At 51.1% G+C, this 19,516-nt stretch overlaps 1 protein-coding gene and 1 pseudogene across 2 annotated transcripts; one reads left to right on the forward strand and one right to left on the reverse strand.

Annotated features, from left to right (window-relative positions):
* Positions 1–526: 526 nt before the first annotated feature.
* LOC114866159 (voltage-dependent calcium channel gamma-6 subunit-like) lies at positions 527–6,249 on the reverse strand. 2 transcript variants are annotated; one of them, XM_029167882.3, is made up of 7 exons: positions 6,109–6,249; positions 4,600–5,034; positions 3,100–3,210; positions 2,910–3,027; positions 1,847–1,921; positions 1,273–1,410; positions 527–1,197 (listed from the first exon to the last, which is right to left on the reverse strand). In XM_029167882.3, exons 2-7 carry the CDS (start codon positions 4,804–4,806, stop codon positions 977–979), a joined length of 870 nt encoding a protein of 289 aa, XP_029023715.1. In that variant the 5' UTR covers positions 4,807–5,034; positions 6,109–6,249; the 3' UTR covers positions 527–976. The 2 variants fall into 2 exon arrangements, with proteins under 2 accessions (XP_029023715.1, XP_055368905.1); XM_055512930.1 differs by lacking the exon at positions 6,109–6,249 and adding an exon at positions 5,717–5,938.
* Positions 6,250–6,917: 668 nt separating this feature from the next.
* On the forward strand, positions 6,918–18,724 carry LOC114866100 (neuronal pentraxin-1-like; annotated as a pseudogene).
* The last annotated feature ends 792 nt before the right edge of the window (positions 18,725–19,516 follow it).

Raw genomic sequence — 19,516 nt, forward strand, 5'->3', positions numbered from 1 at the left:
ACCCACCCAGCACTAATGTCAGAGGACGGTCCAAGTGTGAGGTCACCAAACCACTGTCTCTCCAAAGCCCCTGAGACGCTCGATGGTAGAAGTCCCTCTGTAGCGGCGCGACGAGCCGCTGCAGTTGCACAGTCTTGGTATGAGCAGTATCACATGACGGCATTTAAGACCTGGCATCTAACGGTCAAATTTAGCTCCAGACCTTTGTTGCGAGACTTCGCTCTCGTTGCCTTGGCCCTAGATTTGATCTGTCACCAACACAAAATGGCTCAAATGGAACGTTTCAAAAGAAAAAGATTTATGTTCATAACAGGTTGAACCACAGCTGAGGACCTTCAGCGCCTCCTGATGATAAACAGCCCACAGTAAATATGAACAGTACCACAATATGTTCCATGTTAAACTTTGTGAACCTTTTAAAACAACACTTTGCTACACAAAATGCATCCGGTGATGTTTATCAGTGTCACGCTTCATAAGAGCAGCGGGTGAGAACGTGCTGAGACCAGGAGCCGACAGCGCGACGTCAGAGATTCAGGTCATGTTTAATAATAAAGTGAGGTCACAGACAGATCAACGTCAATCATCTGAAACACTGAAGGTAAAAACGTCACAGCTTCAATTTAAGCATCATTTATCTCTGATGTAGGCGTGATGACATCATGCTATACGATCTGTGGCTAATTAGACTCTGACTCATCAGCAACAAAACGTCCAATTCAGAAAATAAAAAAGCGGCTCTAGAAGAAGATCACACCTGAACTGAATCAAGACGTATTTTCACCTGAGCAAACTGCGAAAACCAAACCAGCATTTGGACGCGATGGACTTTTATCCAGACAGCTACAAACTAAAAACAGGATATTTTTTACACCCAGTTAACACATTTTTCACATGACTGAATTTAGGTTTCTGTTGATCTCCTTCTCTTCGCTAAGACGTCGTTGGGCGTGTGTGCAGCGCCGCCTCCGAGGCACTAGCTGGCGCCGTTCTTCTGGGCGAAGCACCGCTGCCACAGGCTGCAGGGCAGCGCCAGCAGCAGGAAGAGGACCCCTCCCACCACGAGGACGGCCCCAGCGCAGCCCATGCACGACGCCGACCAGGAGAGCTCGTGGTGCAGAGGAACGGCGTGGTCGGAGGCCAGGAGAGCCAGGACCGCCTGGTGGAAGACCATGAGAGACAGAAAGAGCAGGACGCCTGTGGAGCAGACGGTGGTTGAAGCCCAGCACCGTACACGCTAACCAAGTTAATGCTGGTCTCAGTTTCTCCCACCTGACACAATAAAGCAGACGGCCGCTGGCTTGAGGAAGAACAGGATTTCTTTACTGAGAGACATGATGATGCATATGGACCCCATCGCCATCAGGAACAGGCTGAACAGGGCCAACATGGCCGCCGCTACGTTCAGATCTGGAAGGAGATCAGCTCATTAACTCTGCACCTTCTGGCCGGGCTTTGATGAAGACTGACAGGTACAGACTACGGTTCAAATCACAGGTCAAAGCACAACCACTCAACTTCATGTTGGCATTTGCAAACACTCTGCCTGCATTCACAGCAGCACTGTGTGATCTTAATATATTATGGAGCTGGCAGGGAAATGAGAGGTTAGACAGCAGCTCGGAGATGCTTGAAGGCAGCGTGGGTGGAAGGATTCAAACACTCACACAGCAAACAATGGCCGACGGAGAAGAGCGTAGTGATTAGGTGACAGCAGACAGAGAGGAGAGCGATGAGGGGAAGGAGGTGGGGGAGACGGATCCCAAGAATCAGGAGAGAAAGATGGAGGGAGAAACGAGGAGAGGGAGTGGGAGGAGGAGCTGAGAGAGACGCGTGACTCACTCACTCTTCTGGGTCGTCTTCTGAAACATCACCGCGTTTTCTCCTGAGGTGAAAAACTTGAAGTTGGTGCAGTTGGAATCTGGAAAAAGAGCAACAGCTGCAGGAAACAAAGAGTCTGAGGTGACTGAATAATCAAACCTTCCCTGCACTCGCTGCCCAAACCTGCAGAAGCCTGGTCCGACTGAGGCAGATGACCAAACCAAACACTGAGCGTCTCCACCGAGGCTTTTTTGCCTGTTTCTAGCTTCATCCTCCCTCCGCTGCCTGTCTCCTGGTTCAACCACTCAGCATCACTCCCCTGCTGTGAGGTGGACGGCTACCGGCGAGCCACAGATTAAGCCTCGTTATGGTCGTGTATTGGGCGTTTTACTCTGTGTCTATTCTCACATTGGCTGATGTTGATGAGTTTAGCTTCCGTCACTCTCCATCAAACACAATCCCCCGTGAACGTCAAGCTCAAGCTGAACAAACCAATGCTTCCTGAGCAATTAGCAGATGATGTGTTCAGTAATTAGTTTGGCTGTCGAGCGTGCGCGACACGTTTACCTGCACACGCGACTCCCGATTAGACTGATCGAAGCCGCATCCTGTGTTTTTCCATTGCTCAAATCAAGAAATGAGCAGCCGCTGCAGCGAACGCGCAGACGGTAATGGGACTTTCCATTCACTGCCCAAGAACATTTGTACAACTTAATCCTTTAAGGAACACATGCTTCAATTTGTTCCTCACAGCGTGTGTGCTGAAGATCAGTGCTGTTCCCACATTTGTAGACTAGCAGAGAACATTTCCACGTGTGAGTGGATGTATCCCTCTACTCTGGCCCAGAAGCATCATGGGAGCGCTTGCTCAGACTGTGCTCTGTAGCAGTGACTCATTCAGTTAGTCACTGGGCCAAAGCACCGTTCAACTCACCAGACTCCGGTGGTTCACTCATTCATCACAAGTCACTCTCTCAAAGTGAGCTGTTCAGCAAGCGTCCAGTCAGCCAGCCGCTCCATCAGTCACCACCTGAACCACTCACACGCCAGCCAGTCATCATAAAAAGTTCCAGAGCCAGCCAGTAAACCTGAGTCAACTCCAGGCAGTTCCGCAGGTCCACAGCTCTTCCTCTCTGGGTCGATATCAGACACCCACAGGGTTTTGGTGCAGCCCTTCCACAGGCCGAAATGAGCCGTCACACACGTCTGCAAAACAGAAGCTCTCAGTTCCGTGGAAAACCGGCGTCACAGAAACGCCACAGTCGGTTTTGGTTTCACCTGGTTGTTGTAGAAAGTCTTTTGGGGTGACAGCTCCACCCAGAAATCCGTCCCGACCCCAAGCACCGTCAGGACCATGCCCACGATGGCCACAAAGAACGCCAGCTTGATCTGCAGACAAGACAGCGTGGAAAGAAACCGAGTTACAGGACTCAAGGAGTCATAACCTGGAGGAGCCTCGACTGAAGCCTTGACTGGAGACTCCACTCCAGCCTCCACTCCTGCCTGCACTGGAGCCACGAATGGAGCCTCGACTGTACCTCCACTGAAGCCTCCACTCCTGCCTCGAATGGAGCCTCGAATGAAGCTTTGACTGGAGACTCCACTTCAGCCTCCACTCGAACCTCCACTGGACACTCCACTGAAGCCTCCACTGAAGCCTCCACTCCTGCCTCGAATGGAGCCTCGAATGAACCCTCGACTGTACCTCAAATGGAGACTCCACTCCAGCCTCCACTCCTGCCTGCACTGGAGCCACGAATGGAGCCTCGACTGTACCTCAAATGGAGCCTCCACTCCAACCTCCACTGGAGCCTCCACTCCTGCCTCGAGTGGAGCCTCGAATGAAGCTTTGACAGGAGACTCCACTCCAGCCTCCACTCCTGCCTGCACTGGAGCCACGAATGGAGCCTCGACTGTACCTCAAATGGAGCCTCCACTCCAACCTCCACTGGAGCCTCCACTCCTGCCTCGAGTGGAGCCTCGAATGAAGCTTTGACAGGAGACTCCACTCCAGCCTCCACTCGAACCTCCACTGGAGCCTCCACTGAAGCCTCCACTGGAGCCTCCACTCCTGCCTCGAATGAACCCTCGACTGTACCTCAAATGGAGAGTCCACTCCAGCCTCCACTGGAGCCTCCACTCCAGACTCCACTGGAGCCACGAATGGAGCCTTGACTGGAGCCCCGAATGGAAACTCCACCCCAGCCTCGAATGGAGCCTTGAATGGAGCCTCCACTCCAAGCTCCACTTTAGCATTCAGTGGAGCCACGAATGGAGACTCCACTCCAGCCCCCACTGGAGCCTCGAATGGAGCCTCCACTCTAGCCTGGACTGGAGCCTCGAATGAAGCCTTGACTGGAAACTCCACTCTAGCCTCAACTCCAGCCTCCACTGGAGCCACGAATGGAGCCTCGACTGGAACCTCAAATAGAGACTCCACTCCAACCTCCACTGGAGCCTCCACTGGAACCTCCACTCCTGCCTCGAATGGAGCCTCGACTGGAACCTCAAATAGAGACTCCACTCCAGCCTCTACTGGAGCCTTCACTGGAGCCTCCACTCCAAGCTCCACTCTAGCCTTCACTGTAGCCATGAATGGAGCCTCGACTGGAGCCTCGAATGGAGACTCCACTCCAGCCTCCACTGGAACCTGATGAGGAGTGTGACTCGTTGCCAGATGTGTGGAGCATCTGGTTTTTCCATCATTCTCTCATGGTGCTTCTGCCTAAGCTCTGGTTTCAGAGAAGCCATGTGTAGTGTGCGAAGCAGAGACGTCACCTTTCCTTCCTGGGCCTCGCTCATGCCGTGACCTGCTGACGTGGTCCTGCGACGCTTGGTGCCTCCAAACGTGCTCCGTCCACTCATCAGTCCGGCCAGACCGGCCGCACCCTGGGCGGGTCCGGGCGCTGGGCCTCCCACCGGCCCCGGGGCCGCCGGACTCATCGTGCGGCCCTCCTCGTCCGTCACAAAGAAGGAAGCCCACATTTTCTATGACTCAGCAGCACCAACAGAAAAGTATAGTCCAGAAAGGTGAGTTTATAAAGCGCCAGTAGCAAAAAGTCTCCTTAGTGTCAGAAACTGAGCCAATAAATTATCTTCCTTTTAGAAACTGCTTGAGAAAAAATGGCGGCTTGGACAACAAACACCAAAGTGATAAACGAGTCATCATGAAAACAGCAGTGCAGATGTGTTGAACGTGTCCACTGATGCTTCCTGTGGAGAAGAACAAATAAAATGAGTACAAGATGTATTGTTTTCAGTAGGACATACTTCAAATACAATCATTTCTCTATTTTGAGATGTTGTGTGAGCGTAAACTCCACCCTGTAGCGTTTTCTATTCTGAGACACAAAAGCATCGTGTTGACGTTTTAACCAATTATCCACCCAGAGAATGTGTGTGACCCAGAGGTCGGCCGAGTGGACGGGAGCTGCAGCTGCCACGTTCCACCAGGAAGTGGTGACGACAGACGCACCAGCCTCTCTCTTTAGCAGAAAGTCAACACATGGCTCCTGCTGTGGACAGGCTGCAGCTCCTCACAGCACAGGCAAGGAACCGAGCACGTCTGGACACAGGGCCCCAGAGGGTCCACGCCAGAAAAGTCCACAGTGGCCTCAACAATGGGACCGCTCATGAGTCCAGTGACGGTTTCAACAGAATAGGTTGCAGTTCTACAGAAGCCTGATGTTTAGGAACTGGAAAAATGCTAAACAGATGATGATGATGATGATGATGATGACAGTCACTCCATAATAATAATGATAATAGTTGTTAAGCTTTTATTATCACACACATGCATCTTAAAGTTCCAGCCTTCATCTGTCGTAAAGTATAAAATCATAAATTCAGCTCCTGCTGATTTTATCAGAGGAGGAACAATGAAGAAAGGCCTTACTCAGTGAAGTGAGCCTCCTTAGAAGGCGTCCAGTAGCTCACACTGGAAAAGCCGTGTTAAAGCAAGTGGAAGAAACTCATTACAGCTTCTGCGACTACTAACAAACGCTATTTAACAAGTTCACTCTCTTCGAATATCCGTTTTACAGTCTCCAAAAATAAGCCGTCACCGGAGGAGAAAGTTCCTGTGGTGTTTGTCACAAGCAGCAAACCGACGCCGTAAACACTCTACGAGCAGGTTGGAAGCGAGGCCAGAGCAGCGCCCCCCCCCCCACACACACACACACACACACACACACGCCTCCTGCTGAGGTTACAAAGTACTTTTTATTTTTTCACTCTTTAACACGTGCTTCACAAATATCACAACCACGGCACGAACAAGTTGCTGACCTGGTTTCTGAGAGCGGCTCTGCTCGCTGAGGGTGAGGCAGGAGGAGACGGGGCGAGAGTGTGAGGCAGGAGGCGACGGGTCGGGGGGCGTTCGAGGAAAGGAGGTGGGCGGGGCTACGGCGGCGTGCACGCTCATTAGTGTGCACGCTCCTGTAAGTCAATCTGTTTGTGCTGGATGAGTTTCCCTGCCTTAAAGTGTGTGTGTGTGTGTGTGTGTGTGTGTGTGTGTGTGTGTGTGTGTGTGTGTGTGTGTGTGTGTGTGTGTGTGTGTGTGTGTGTGTGTCTATTTTTGCCCTCCACCTGTTAATGACATTAAAGCTGCCCCGGGGGGACGGGCGGCTCAGCTCTGGCTGTGAGGCCACATCCTGCTGATTGAAGTGGAAATTGTAGATTGGTCACCTCGAAGAGCAGCAGCACTGAGGGCTGACGCTCAGAACACACACACACACACACACACACACACACACACACACACACACACACACACACACACACACACACACACACTGTCCAGTGCAGCGAGCTTCACTGAACAACCTGTGAACCTCTTCATCAGCAAGTGTCTGGTCCTGTCGCTGCTGAGAAACCCGGCGACGGGAGAATGCTGCAGTCAGATGTGCCTGGCATTGTGATAAACAGTGTGTGTGTGTGTGTGTGTGTGTGTGTGTGTGTGTGTGTGTGTGTGTGTGTGTGTGTGTGTGTGTGTGTGTGTGTGTGTGTGTGTGTTTGTGCGTGTGTGTGTTTGTGCGTGTGCGTGCGTTCACGCGTGCGTCTGCGTGTGTGTGTGCGTGTGTGTGTGTGTGTGTGTGTGTGTGTGTGTGTGTGTGTGTGTGTGTGTGTGTGTGTGTGTGTGTGTGTCTGTGTGTGTCTATGTGTGTGTGTGTGTGTGGCAGAGACTGATGGAAGGACAGAGGCAGAGGATGTAAACAAACAAGCAGACCCAGACAGTGATGGAAATGAAGCCTCGACCACGTTAACACACGTCAGTCATCAGCTAATGAATTGTTGTTTTTATCAGCGGTCAAAGGCCAAATGTGCTCATGTAGTTAATGGCTGCTGAGACAAGGCTTCACGTCACACACATGCAGGGAGGAACCGGAGGATAAGCCGGACGGGTCCTGGAACAGCTGTTCTTTCCCTCATTCCTTCCTGTGTGCTGATCGAAGCAGTGACGGAGGAGCCCGAACCGGAGGTCCAGGTATTTGGATTCCTCTCACTGTGACTCACACACAAACTCTGCTGAGCAGCTCGTTCTCTTCTTCTCTCTTGCTGTGACCTTGTTATTCGTCCGCTCGCTCCCTCCATCAGCCGCCATCTTTCATCTTTAGCTGTTATTGTGCAAAAGACAATTACACCAATCGTGCATGTGCGTCAGCGCGGACCTGAGGTCATCGTCCAGAATCATCATGTAAACAGCGCTCCGCTTCCTTGATGGTGCGTTCTGGTAATTATGGTCGAACAAAGCCGACTGTCGTCAGCGACAGCTGCAGAAACCGAGAGGCTTCTGGATCCTGTGAGTTGTAGCTGAGTTATGAAAGCACACAACAAAGGAGCTGTGTGCGTGCGAGGTCTGAGCCTGAAGTTCGTGCAGCTCAGAGTCATCACACCTGAGCTGCTGAGGCTTAAAGTGTCACGAATGAAACGTAGCCAAGGAAAAAGAACACGTAACAGATTATTGACAAATCCTGTTTGGTTGTTTTATTTTGAAAGGTTTATTCTGTCCTTCCTGTAATATAGTGTTTTACATCAGAGTGTGATGAGTGGGTTTAGTCCGGCCGGGTCAGGAGGTCAGAGGCGCTGAGGCTGAAGAGGAGCTTTGGTTGAAGAGTCAGGTTAAGTCATCAACGCTCAGCGGAGCACAACCACACATCACACTCCTCCCACGTGTTTGTGCTCTAACACACTGTTACTAGTTGTACTGTGATTTCAGGAAAGCGTTGGTGAGTTTCTCGTGTCTGCTTTCTGATTCGGAGTCCACCTGGTTCCAGCTCCCGATCTTCACTCCAGCGTTTGGGCTCCGTCACGGTGCTGCATGCGCTGCTCCTCCACGGTCCAGTACCGGGTGTGTGTGTGTGTGTGTGTGTGTGTGTGTGTGTGTGTGTGTGTGTGTGTGTGTGTGTGTGTGTGTGTGTGTGTGTGTGTGTGTGACGACATCACTCTGGGCGCCTCCCTTCACGCGCTGCATGCGTAGCCCTGCACTCACCTCGCCGGGCTTCTCCGCTGGTGATCAGGTGTTTGCTGCTGTAAACAGAGGCGTGGCTGACATTCAGGCCTGAGGGCTCAGCTAAATCCTCAATAGATGCCAGAGTAATTGGACTTAATTCAGATAGAGTTTGACCCAGTTCTGGGATGTGACAGCGAGCGATCAGCTGAGTGTGTGTTTCTGTGAAGAAAGCTTCATTTGATCAGCAGCTGTTTGAGGCCGCGCGTCATCAAAACCCACAAACCGGTTACTGAGGCTCAGCGTCTGTTCAATGAGGAGGCAGCGACGCAGGAGAGGAGGAGAGGGAGTTAAGTTAATCCACCTAAAGCCAATCCAGCCAAGCTGATCCTCAGTCGCTGGGTGGACGACCAGCTGGAGGACGTCGAGCTGCAGGCTGCAGGTACGAGAGCTTCTGTCCTCTGCACTGAACCGCATTCAGTTTCTACACAAGGACTTCCAGGTTCTGTTTGAGTGATGGCAGAACCGCGCACGCTTCAGGGCAGACGACGCGTCACAGCTGTAGCTTCTGCCTGTTTCAGCCTGACGTGTGTGAGGTGGGACTTCTTTAGTTGTGTCTCCAGTGGAGTTGTGTGGACGGACTGGGTTATAAAATCCAAACTGCTGATTGAATAAGCAGCAGCTTTAGCTAAATATACAGACTGAGCTGAGCTGCATCAGGAGGTGTTACGGAGTTTGGCCTGTGCTGAGGTGAACGATTGGAGGGTTGACTCAGGTTTGGACCATAACAGAACCAATACGGTGGGTTATCATCGTTCACGCAGGTTGAGTTGCTTTCAGATCAAACACTCGCTGTGGAGTCAACATCAAACCAACTGTGTCATTTTAAGATGAAGTCGACGTGTGGATTGGGGAGGTCACAGAGGAAGTTGGAGTCAGACTGGATGGATTTTTATTAAGAGGTGATTCCAGTGGCCACTGACTGTGCGTGTGTGTGTGTGTGTGTGTGTGTGTGTGTGTGTGTGTGTGTGTGTGTGTGTGTGTGTGTGTGTGTGTGTGTGTGTGTGTGTGTGTGTGTGCGCTTTGGCACCAGGTGAGAGCATGCGGCTGGATGTCTGCTCTCATATTTACTGTAGAAGCGTCGTGGTTTCATTCTCCGTGCGTGGGCTCTTGGTGGAGGCCTCAGGGCCGTTTTTTAGCTGCTGAGCCTCATGTTGGCCCAGATGACCCAGGGTGCTCGTGTCCACGTGCAGCTCTGAGCCCTTGGTTTGACTCCTGCTCGTTGGCTGCTGTGAGGCCAGACAGACAGAGGCCAGATGAAATGGGTGCATATGAGACTTCTGCCTCCTGAGAAGCAGCTTCAGCGTTGGTGGGTGCATGTGCAAAATTGTAATTTTTATCATCACACTTTCCTGCAGCAATGATTCACAGGCAAAGTCAAATCTAATTAAAACAGCACCAAGTACACTTCACTTCACTTCTAAAGTAGCCATTGAACCAAACTCCATGAGAGTGCTCCATGAGATGAAAAAACAATTAGCAAAGCATTAAAGCTTTTGACTTGGATGTGGTCATGTCTCTGTCAGAGTTCAACCTGTTGCTCTCATCCTGCGGTGGAAGCGCCGCCGCCTCCTCAGCTTCCTGTGCTGTTTATTTTATCTGTTCACACACGAGGCCGAGAGCGTTCCACGGTGAGAAAACGCTGCTGGAACGAGTGACCTCCGAGAACAGAAAGCCTCCATCGCGTTCAACGCATGCACCCATTCTCAGTCAATGTTGAATTCTGCTGCAGAGACTCTTTCTCCTTTTTTCTCCTCTTTTTTAGTTGCTTCTGTGAAATTGTGCCCATTGGTTTCCACATGCTGATCACGCTGTCACGCTCATGTCCACAGCTTCTGCAGAGACACGTGTGACAACAATGACTTGACTTTGTGGGCGGGGGTGGATTCTACGGCCGAGCCGAGACCCTGCAGCCAAGTCCTCATTAAACAGCATCAGATCCAAGCAATCCTGTTAGTGCGTTCCTCTCAGAGGAGGGCGGAGCCAAGGAGGTGTCCGAGGCACCTTCAGGGTGTTGTTACGCTGTTTTATTCTAATAGATGATTTAGGTGACATATTTGAATCAAATCCTTTTTGACCAAGTGTTCAGCATTGGAGTAACTGTGACAGTGATCAGCGCAGCTAAAGCTCATGTTTGCTTTGATGCCACGTGTCTCGCAGGTTTCACGTCTTCCAAATCTCCCCGGTGTGTTTAGGAATCAGATTAGCTGCACGTCGCCTTGAACGCCTCCTAACAAGGTCCTCTACTCTGACATCCACCACAAGCTGGAGGAGTCCTCATCTGATCCTCACAAGCCTCTGAACAGAACCTCTGGCACAGAATGAAGCCTGAGTAGGTGCCAAAACGGTAAAGACTCACGTCTCGCTTCAGACTCGCTTCAGACTCGCTCTTCGCTTCAGACTCGCTTCAGACTCGCTCCTCGCTTCAGACTCGGTTCAGACTCGGTTCAGACTCGCTCCTCGCTTCAGACTCGCTTCAGACTCGGTTCAGACTCGCTCCTCGTTTCAGACTCGGCTCAGACTCGCTTCAGACTCGCTTCAGACTCGCTCCTCGCTTCAGACTCGCTTCAGACTCGGTTCACACTCGCTCCTCGTTTCAGACTCTGCTCAGACTCGGTTCAGACTCGCTCCTCGCTTCAGACTCGCTCCTCGCTTCAGACTCGCTCCTCGCTTCAGACTCGCTTCAGACTCGCTCCTCATTTCAGACTCCTTTCAGACTTGGTTCAGACTCGCTCCTCGTTTCAGACTCGGTTCAGACTCTCTCTTTGCTTCAGATTCGCTTCAGACCTTTGTGTTTTGCTGCTTCCGGTGCATGTCGTGTCACAGAGTGCGGCTCCTGAGACGTGATGATGATGGCTACGAGGTGATGAGCTTAGAGGAACCGTGCCTCCTCACGTCTTCAGCTCTGGGGTCAGACCTCGCTCTGCAGCTTCTCTGAACGAGCCCCAGATCAGAGCAGCCTGGAAACATTACGGCGCTGTAATCTGCAAGGATGTTTTGCTCCCACCTTAATTAAACAGTGCAGCTCTTTACGAGTCCGGGCGCCTGGTGTGGTCCAACTCAGCCGTCAGAGCGGGTCGGACGCGGGTCACGGGGCTCCGGTGAGGCTCGCCCACGCTCTGTTCATTGGAGGAATGGCTGCACTGGGCAGAGCCCGGATGAATTGTCTGTGATGTGATTTCTGCAGCCTCCCCCTCGGTGACGTCTGTGGGCGGCTGAACGACCTGTAGTCGGCTCTGATGAATAGTTAAAACACCGGCTGAAGTTTTACCTGAGTTTTAGGTTGTTGGAAGCGAGCGTCTGAGGAGGAGCAGGTACCTATTAACTGATTAACAGCAGCTAAACGTGACTTTTTATTTCTGAGCCCCATCTCCCTCCTCCTCTTCGCTCTGTGCTGATGAGTTAATCAGCTGTAATTACAGGGTGCACAGATCAGCGCTCCAGCATGAAAGGTTCCCGGTTGAACGTTTTTACCCTGTGGTTCTGGTTCGTGTTCAGAGCCGCTCTGGGTCAGATGTGGTGCTGGGTCAGTGTTAGCTTGGACCCAACCAACAGCTGCACATGTTCTGTTCCCCGTTTGATGCCCAGCCTCCTCACAGAACCTCGTCTCTCCGCTTCCATCCTCTCTCATTATTAGCGACCACGTCATAAATAATTTACTAACCAGTCTCCATCATTTGTGCTGCTGTAAGTAAAAGCAGAACCTCTTCTATCTGCATTAAGTCTCCTTCTGCTTGTTTGTCCCTCAGGGGTCTGACGGGTGGTTAGAAGCCAAAGTTAAAAGGATTATTCTTGGCTGTCACACACCGGAGGTCCAGGAGAGCTCACCTGGCCTTCGGCCCAAGCCCTCGTCCAGGAGTCAGCGGAAGGACCTGTAGGTGCGCAGCAGCTCTCTCTCTCAGCCTGTAAAGCTGCCATGGAGGCAGGGAGCCTGTGGTGACTCTGCAGCCAACAGCAGCACCCGCTGGAACACTGCCTCGGAGCTCCAGTGATCCTCACGCGTCCTGGAGGAGACTCTATCTGTTGTTGTTGACATGCTTTGCCTCAACACTTTCCACTTCAAAGCCAGTGACCTCTGTTCATGGTGTTCATCAACATAGAGCTGAGGACTGGGAGGACTGGGAGGACTGGGAGGACTGGGAGCAGGTCGCTTTTCGAAGAACAACTTGGATTTCATTTAACTATGGCCAAAGACATCAGTCCTGTGTCAGTGAGGCACCAGCGGTGGGTTGGAGCCTCTCTCATTTTCTCCTACTTCCTGTCGTGTGCTGCAGCAACCGGCTCTTTGCCCGGCTTAGAACATGACTACGGCATTAGCCCCAAATTTGTTTGCACCCCTATTCCCCCAGACGCAGACGCCAGCTGCTACCCCCCACCCAGCGTGCCCCACGGGCCGAGCAGCAACAGCAACAGCCACAACGGCAGCAACCGGCGGAGCGCCGTGTCCGACGAGGCCAAAGCCACCATCCTGCACCTGCGCGAGAGCCTGGTGCGGCAGAGAAGGAGACCATCCTGGACCAGCGGGAGACCATCAGGGAGCTGACCGCCAAGCTCACGCTGTGCGAGGGCTTCGGCGGTCACCACAGCACCGGTCACCACGACAACCACCACGAAGCGCACCACAACAACCATCACCCCACGCATCAGGAGAACCACCACGACGAGCACCACGCCCCCCACAGCGGCCACGCCACGCCCACCGCCATGCACCACGGGCCCTCAGCCTACCACAGCAGTGACCACCACTACTCCCACAGCAGCCACAGGCCGGACGCCCACGCCAGGAAGGACACGTCCTACAGCAAGCACGGCTCCTTTTCCCCAGAGCAGACGGGCAAGACCCTGCAGACCCTGAAGGAGCGGCTGGAGAGCTTACAGGTGGGTGCCCCAATGCTTCCAGCAGCAAGTAGGGAACAGGGAACATGCAGAATCGTGGCCTCTATTAATTAGCATTAATTAGCTCCACGGCCAGGCGCTGGCACATATACGTAGAGCTGCAAGGGATCCGTACTTCAACCGTTTCACTATTTAGGGCTTTTCTGCACAGTAGTTTTAAAGTTCAGTCTCAGGTTGTTCTGCCATATTTTGCTTCAGGGGATGAGCTCAGTTACACAATGAGCAGCCAGCAATGTGCAGTGCTAAAGCAGTGCAGGAAGGATGTGATTCATCGGGACAGGTGACCCATGAGATACTGGGTAAAAAGTGTCCGAGTCAAACATTTAGGTGTTGAATCTTCAGTGCCCACAGCTCCGTTACTGGGTTTCAGTAGCCAAACATGAGCTCACACAGGAAGCTGTAAGCTGATTAGAGCCTGATCGTACCAACCTCTTCCTCCAACAACCACATGGGGGGGGTTATGGGCCGAGACGGACGCAGAAACATGTCTCAATAATTGTGAGAGTGTGTTCCAGCAGCTAAAGCTGGTACATGCAGGTGTTACGGCGTGTAATAATATATTCATGAAGCTGGTGTCACACTGAGACTAAACCCTGCTGCCCGCAGCCCATGAAAGCTTTCATTAGCAGTGCCGGTGGTCCGCAGCGACGCTCGGGGACGAGCGCTGCCAGGAATCCCCTTCAATCTTCCTCGAAAGTGCGAGACAAAACAGAAGCGGAGCCAAGATTTTCCCCGTCCCTCCCTCCTCTAACAGGAAGCGTGTGCCAGCAGCCTCTGGCCGGACGCCGAAGGGCCCGAGCCGGGCTCACCTTCAATTAGCCTCATCCTCCCTGACGAGGCTATTAATCATGGCGTGTGCTGGCAGGGGACAAAGCCGGATTTGCTGGGGAGGAAGCTGAGGATAAGCAGTGGAGGTGAAGGAGGAGGGGTCAGAGGGAGAAGCACAAGCTTCAAAGACATTCAATGCGTATCACACAATAGATTCACACCTCAAACATTTTCTTTCTTTGTCAGTTGAGATTTCTTTTTAACAGAAAAGGGAACGGAGGGAGAGGCTACGTTTGTACAGTATTTATAGCTACTGTTTCTGATAAACACATTTTCCTCTTGCATTGTGTTGGATAAGAAGAGTTTTCTGTTTAGTGAAATCCATAGCGTAATCCATAAACTAAAAGCAGCAGCAGCAAACAGCTAGTGTGACCTCACACAGCAGGTCGACTCCTGCAGGCTGTGATGAACATCTGGATGTTTCTGTGTGCATCTCTAGGCCAGGAATTCCTCCAGCTCCTACTCCAGCTCCCTGCGAGAACTCCTGCAGCGGAAGATTAGCGCTATGGAGGAGCAGCTACACAGCTACTACCAGGATCACCATGACTACGGTCACCATGGCGACAACCATGGAGATCACCACAATGACCACCACAGTGGAATCCACCATGAAAACCAACACACTGACCACCACCATGGTACCAGTCACCATGACGACCACCATGGTACCAGTCACCATGACGACCACCATGGTACCAGTCACCACGACGACCACCATGGTACTAGTCACCATGGTACTAGTCACCATGACAACCACCACAATAACCATCACAGTACCCATGGGCCCCACCCTCACAACAGTCATAATACTCACCATAACAATCACCACTATGACCATCACTACAGTCGACATCATGGTTACTATGGCAACCATCACAGCGGTCACCTTGACGACCACCACAGTCCCCATGACAGTCACCCCCACGATGCTCACCATGACACACACCACCACGATGCTCACCATGACAGTCACCACAGCAACGACCACCATAGTGATCACCATGGCAACGACCACCATGACGATCACCATGGCAACCCTCCTCAGCCACGCCGACTGCCTTTCACTGCCAAGGAGACGAGTCTGCAGGGAGTCGGGCACAGCAAGATGGAAACGGTGCTGAGTCAGTTGCACAACGGCAACAGTGATCACGGTACTGATACACTGGCACACGCAGACACACACACACACTCACTGACACAGACACACACACACTCACTGACACAGACACAAACTGGCACACTCTGAGACACAAACACACACTCACTGACACAGACACACACTGACACGCGCAGACACACTCACTGACACAGACACAAAGTGACACACAATGACACACGCTGACACACACACACACACACACACACACACACTGATACATTTGAAACACACTGTTAACTTGGAGTTTCACCAGTTAATGAATAATTGACAGTGACTTGAACATTGACTCCTTTGTGTTGTTTCTCTCCCAGGAACCCACAAGAAGCTGAAGAGTCCCAGTGCTTTCATGCTCGACTTCCCCATGAGGACCAACTACATGTACGGCAGGATGAAGCGCTCCCTGGTCAGCGAGCTCTTCGCCCTGACGCTGTGTGTGTGGCTGAAGGCGGGGGCCGGCCCGGGGCTGGGCACGCCCTTCTCCTACGCCGTGGAGGGCCAGGCCAACGAGCTGGTGCTGGTGGAGTGGGGCCGCAACCCCATGGAGCTGCTGATCAATGACAAGGTAGGAGCCACAGCAGGTGATGCACAGGGCAGGTCCCGTTCGAGTCTGGACCTGGAGTGAGACCTTCTCACCAGGAAACAGACTGCTGACGTGCATGTGGCTCATGCATTCTATCATCCTCCTAATCGCTCATTCTCCGAGCTTTGCCCCAGATGTTTGCTCGCCCCGTTTCTCTACAAAGAGCTTAACAAACCAATCAGCAAAGCAAATAATCTGATTATTGTAATTGACTGGACTAATTGTCTGTAGGAGTGACTTCAGCAGCAGGACTAAAGCCTCATGTTTGTTTTCTGAGTCACACGCTGATCGATGAGCTCCAGGATGCCCATTAATTTTGGTCTTTAATTAAGGTTTGATGGATGAACAGGCAGCGGCTTTTTCGTGCTAATCTGCTTCACGTCAAAGCGTCTGGTTGGTCATTTAGCATCACGTTGCTTCAATGAACCCAGACCTGGGTTTCACTGGAACCAGAGCTGAGCTCAGCGTTTTTACTGCTGTTGATCTGTGGATTCAGGCGGCGACGCTGCCCATAACCATGACGGACGACAAGTGGCATCACGTGTGCGTGACGTGGTCGACGCGCGACGGCGTCTGGGAGGCCTATCAGGACGGAGCCAAGAAGGGAACCGGGCAGAACCTGTCGGCCTGGCACTCCATCCGCCCGGGAGGCGTCTTCATCCTGGGCCAGGAGCAGGTACCGTCTCCTGCCGGTCACAGGCTCCATGGAGACCACCTCGTGTGACTCGCAGTTTAAGTTTTAGCATAGCACAATGCTAAAGGGCAGAGGAGCAGGAAGGCTGGACTGTATGGGAGCTTTTCAAGGCCTCTCTCCACATTAAAATACGCTTCAGCCGTCGCATGACAGATGAATTTGCATCTTCTTTCCACTAACGGTTCTTCATGTCACCATCTTTCTCACCAAGCTCTTCGTCACTCTCCACAGGACACGATGGGCGGTCGCTTCGACACCACCCAGTCCTTCATGGGAGAGCTGTCAGACCTCCAGTTCTGGTCCCGGGTGCTGACGCCCAGCGAGGTGTCCAGCCAGGCGTCCTGCGGCGGCCACCTGCTGGGAGACGTCATGTCGTGGTCGGAGGAGTCCGTGGAGCTGCACGGCGGGCTCAGTCAGTTGCCCTTTGACCCCTGCCACTAAGGGCCGACCCTGGACTCCCACACGGCCGCCGCACTCGAGGCTCTGGAGACGAATACGCTTTAGTCACGAATCAGTGAATCAGGGTAGAATAACTCATTTCATTTCACTGCCTGCTGTGGTTTTTCATCACGTCGGCCTGTAGAACTTTAACAACTCCAGGCACGGGCAACACGCAAAGCAAGGAGCTACTGGATTTTTTTCTTTTTGCCATTTCTCTGGGACCTTTCTGCCTTCTCCACCCGCACCCCTCAGCCGAGTGACTTTGAAGGCTCTGAAGGCCGCAGGGCTTTGGATTTACCAGCTATTTACTCATGACTGCGGCCGCCCTGAGGCGTCCAGCACACATAATAGGATTTCCTTCCATCAGAACAGGTCCAAAGGTTGCTTGTTGCCATTAGCTCGCCAAGCTTGTCTCTCTGGTACGTGAGCAACATAAACATCGCAGGAGGTCGAAGTGTGGTTAAAAGGCACAGGGACGCTGGTGAATCAAACCACACGAGGACTCGACTGGTGATGATTCATATGCTGCTTCAGTACTGACAAACAAACCCGCTCATCGTTTTGTTGAGACCAGTATTAAAAATAGTTCTTAGCACATTTTGCACATTGAGATTTTTGTTATATAGTATTTCATATTGAAAACTTTTTAATGTGCTTTTCATTGAAAAAAAATTGATTTGCGACATTAAAAAATATAATCAATATGTTCAATAACCGTTTTAACAAACTGTAAATCCAGGAGTAAAGTTTTGAAATTTCTATCTGTAACTGGATCAGTTTCGTGTGAAACAGTCAACGGACGTTACATAAAAGCCACGGCTCAATGTCAGACGTGACACGTTACAGCCACAAGCCACCTGCCTGCATCAGGACGCGTCAGCCGCCCCTCAGCGTCACCGCGCTAATGCTCTGCGTCTTCTCAGCAACCGGTGGCTTACCTGGATTTACCCGGGGACACTTGATCTGATCCTGCTTATTTCTGACCGGCTCAAACCACATGGCACAGACAGGCGGACAAACACACAAACACGCACCCACACGCTCAGAAAGGATGAAGAGGTCAACAGCTACATGAGCCCATGCTAACGGTTTCTAGCTCAACACATTTATTATTAAAAGGTCTTGTGGTTTTATTCATCTTTTAAATTACTTTCTGTAATCTCACATAAACCAGTGTGTGTTTTTAAAGCAAATCTCTATAATAATGTGTTCTAAACTAACTCTGTTCCCTCTGTGAACTCAGACTTTGTCCTGTGTTGACCTGTTCATATTCATAGTAAAAGGGATGTGTGTTGTTGCCATGGCGATCGTTTTTCTCAGCATCAGGACCACAGCATCCCGACAGTGTTGTGCTACAGCCGTAAGTTTCTTTGACATTAATGCCAAGACCTGCAGCACTCTGAAACCATGTCCCTGCTTCCTTCTCATGATAGTCGGCCAAATGCATGTGTCATGTATTTCTTTGTCTCATATGTTTCTTCTGTCTTTGTTACATAGATTTTGAATCATCCTCCTATCAAACCTTATAACCTTTAAGCTGAATGCTCATATAAGATGTGTACAAAAATATATAAAACATAAAGAGTTGCTGATTTTCGCCTTTGTTGTACATTTTAATAGTTTTCTTTTGCTTATTCCTGTGTCTTCAGCTGTTAATATACACAGTATATTGTGTTCAGTCAGCAGTCCCTCCCCCACATGTAAGCCAAAACTAAAGTGAAATGTAAAACTTGAAACATAACTATGCACTATAAGCATCGTCAGTTATTTTTGAATAAAACATTTTATGAAGTCTAACTGGACTAAACAGGCTGTTTTCTCTTTGCACTTTACAATAAGAATTTTAGGACGTATTTAAACGTCACTACTTTTTATACATTTGATTTATTTATTGTAATGCGTCATTCTTTGAAGACTGACAGACAACCACGCGGGAAGTCTCGCGTGATGAGACCTGATCTACGAGACTACGTGTGATGATTTTCACAGGTTACAGGTGAATGAGTTGTTCGGCTAATAGAGCATCTTCTTTCTGACTGTGACATTTCGATGTGTGTTCGGTGTTTTTTTAGTGATATTAGCGTCATCTTGTAGTTAGCACATTAGCAATGACGTCGCAGTTGACCGTGAGCCCGTAGCTAATATTGACTCAGAGTTTACACAGATAATAAATTCACCTGAAGTGCGACATTTTGTGACACACAAGGCTGTTATTCATAGGAAGCCACGTTGGACAAACGTAAGTAGCATGCTATTTAGCTTAGCATGTCTGCTAGCTAGTTCAGAGGCGCTAACAGGTGGCTGAGGGTGAGTTGAGTCCCTTCACTTGCACTTGGTGACGTTAATTGTTTTCCGACTGAACAATGACTCCAGGCAAAGCTGTGACTCAGGAGTCATCACGTCCTCCATCACCTGAACGAAGTCCAGCTGAGCTGCTGTTGGACTAGAGAGAAAAAGGCAGCAAGTGATCAACGCCTGTGAGAACAACGTGTGGAAAGAAAGAGTCCAGGTGATAAATGAAACGGGGAGGTTTGACAGCGCGAGGCCGTGGTCTCACCTATTACTGCGCCTGCTCGTTTTCTGTCATAG

The sequence above is a fragment of the Betta splendens genome, chromosome 11 (genome assembly GCF_900634795.4).
Source record: "Betta splendens chromosome 11, fBetSpl5.4, whole genome shotgun sequence".
NCBI classification, from domain to species: domain Eukaryota; kingdom Metazoa; phylum Chordata; class Actinopteri; order Anabantiformes; family Osphronemidae; genus Betta; species Betta splendens.

Bases quoted from the DNA above. Each gene is read 5' to 3' on its own strand.
- LOC114866159 (XM_029167882.3), bottom strand. From the start codon at position 4,806: ATGTGGGCTTCCTTCTTTGTGACGGACGAGGAGGGCCGCACGATGAGT. The intron at 3,211-4,599 runs GTGACGTCTCTG...TCTTGTCTGCAG, and splicing joins GCGAGGCCCAGGAAGGAAAG to ATCAAGCTGGCGTTCTTTGT. The intron at 1,198-1,272 runs GTGGGAGAAACT...TCTGCTCCACAG, and splicing joins CGTCTGCTTTATTGTGTCAG to GCGTCCTGCTCTTTCTGTCT.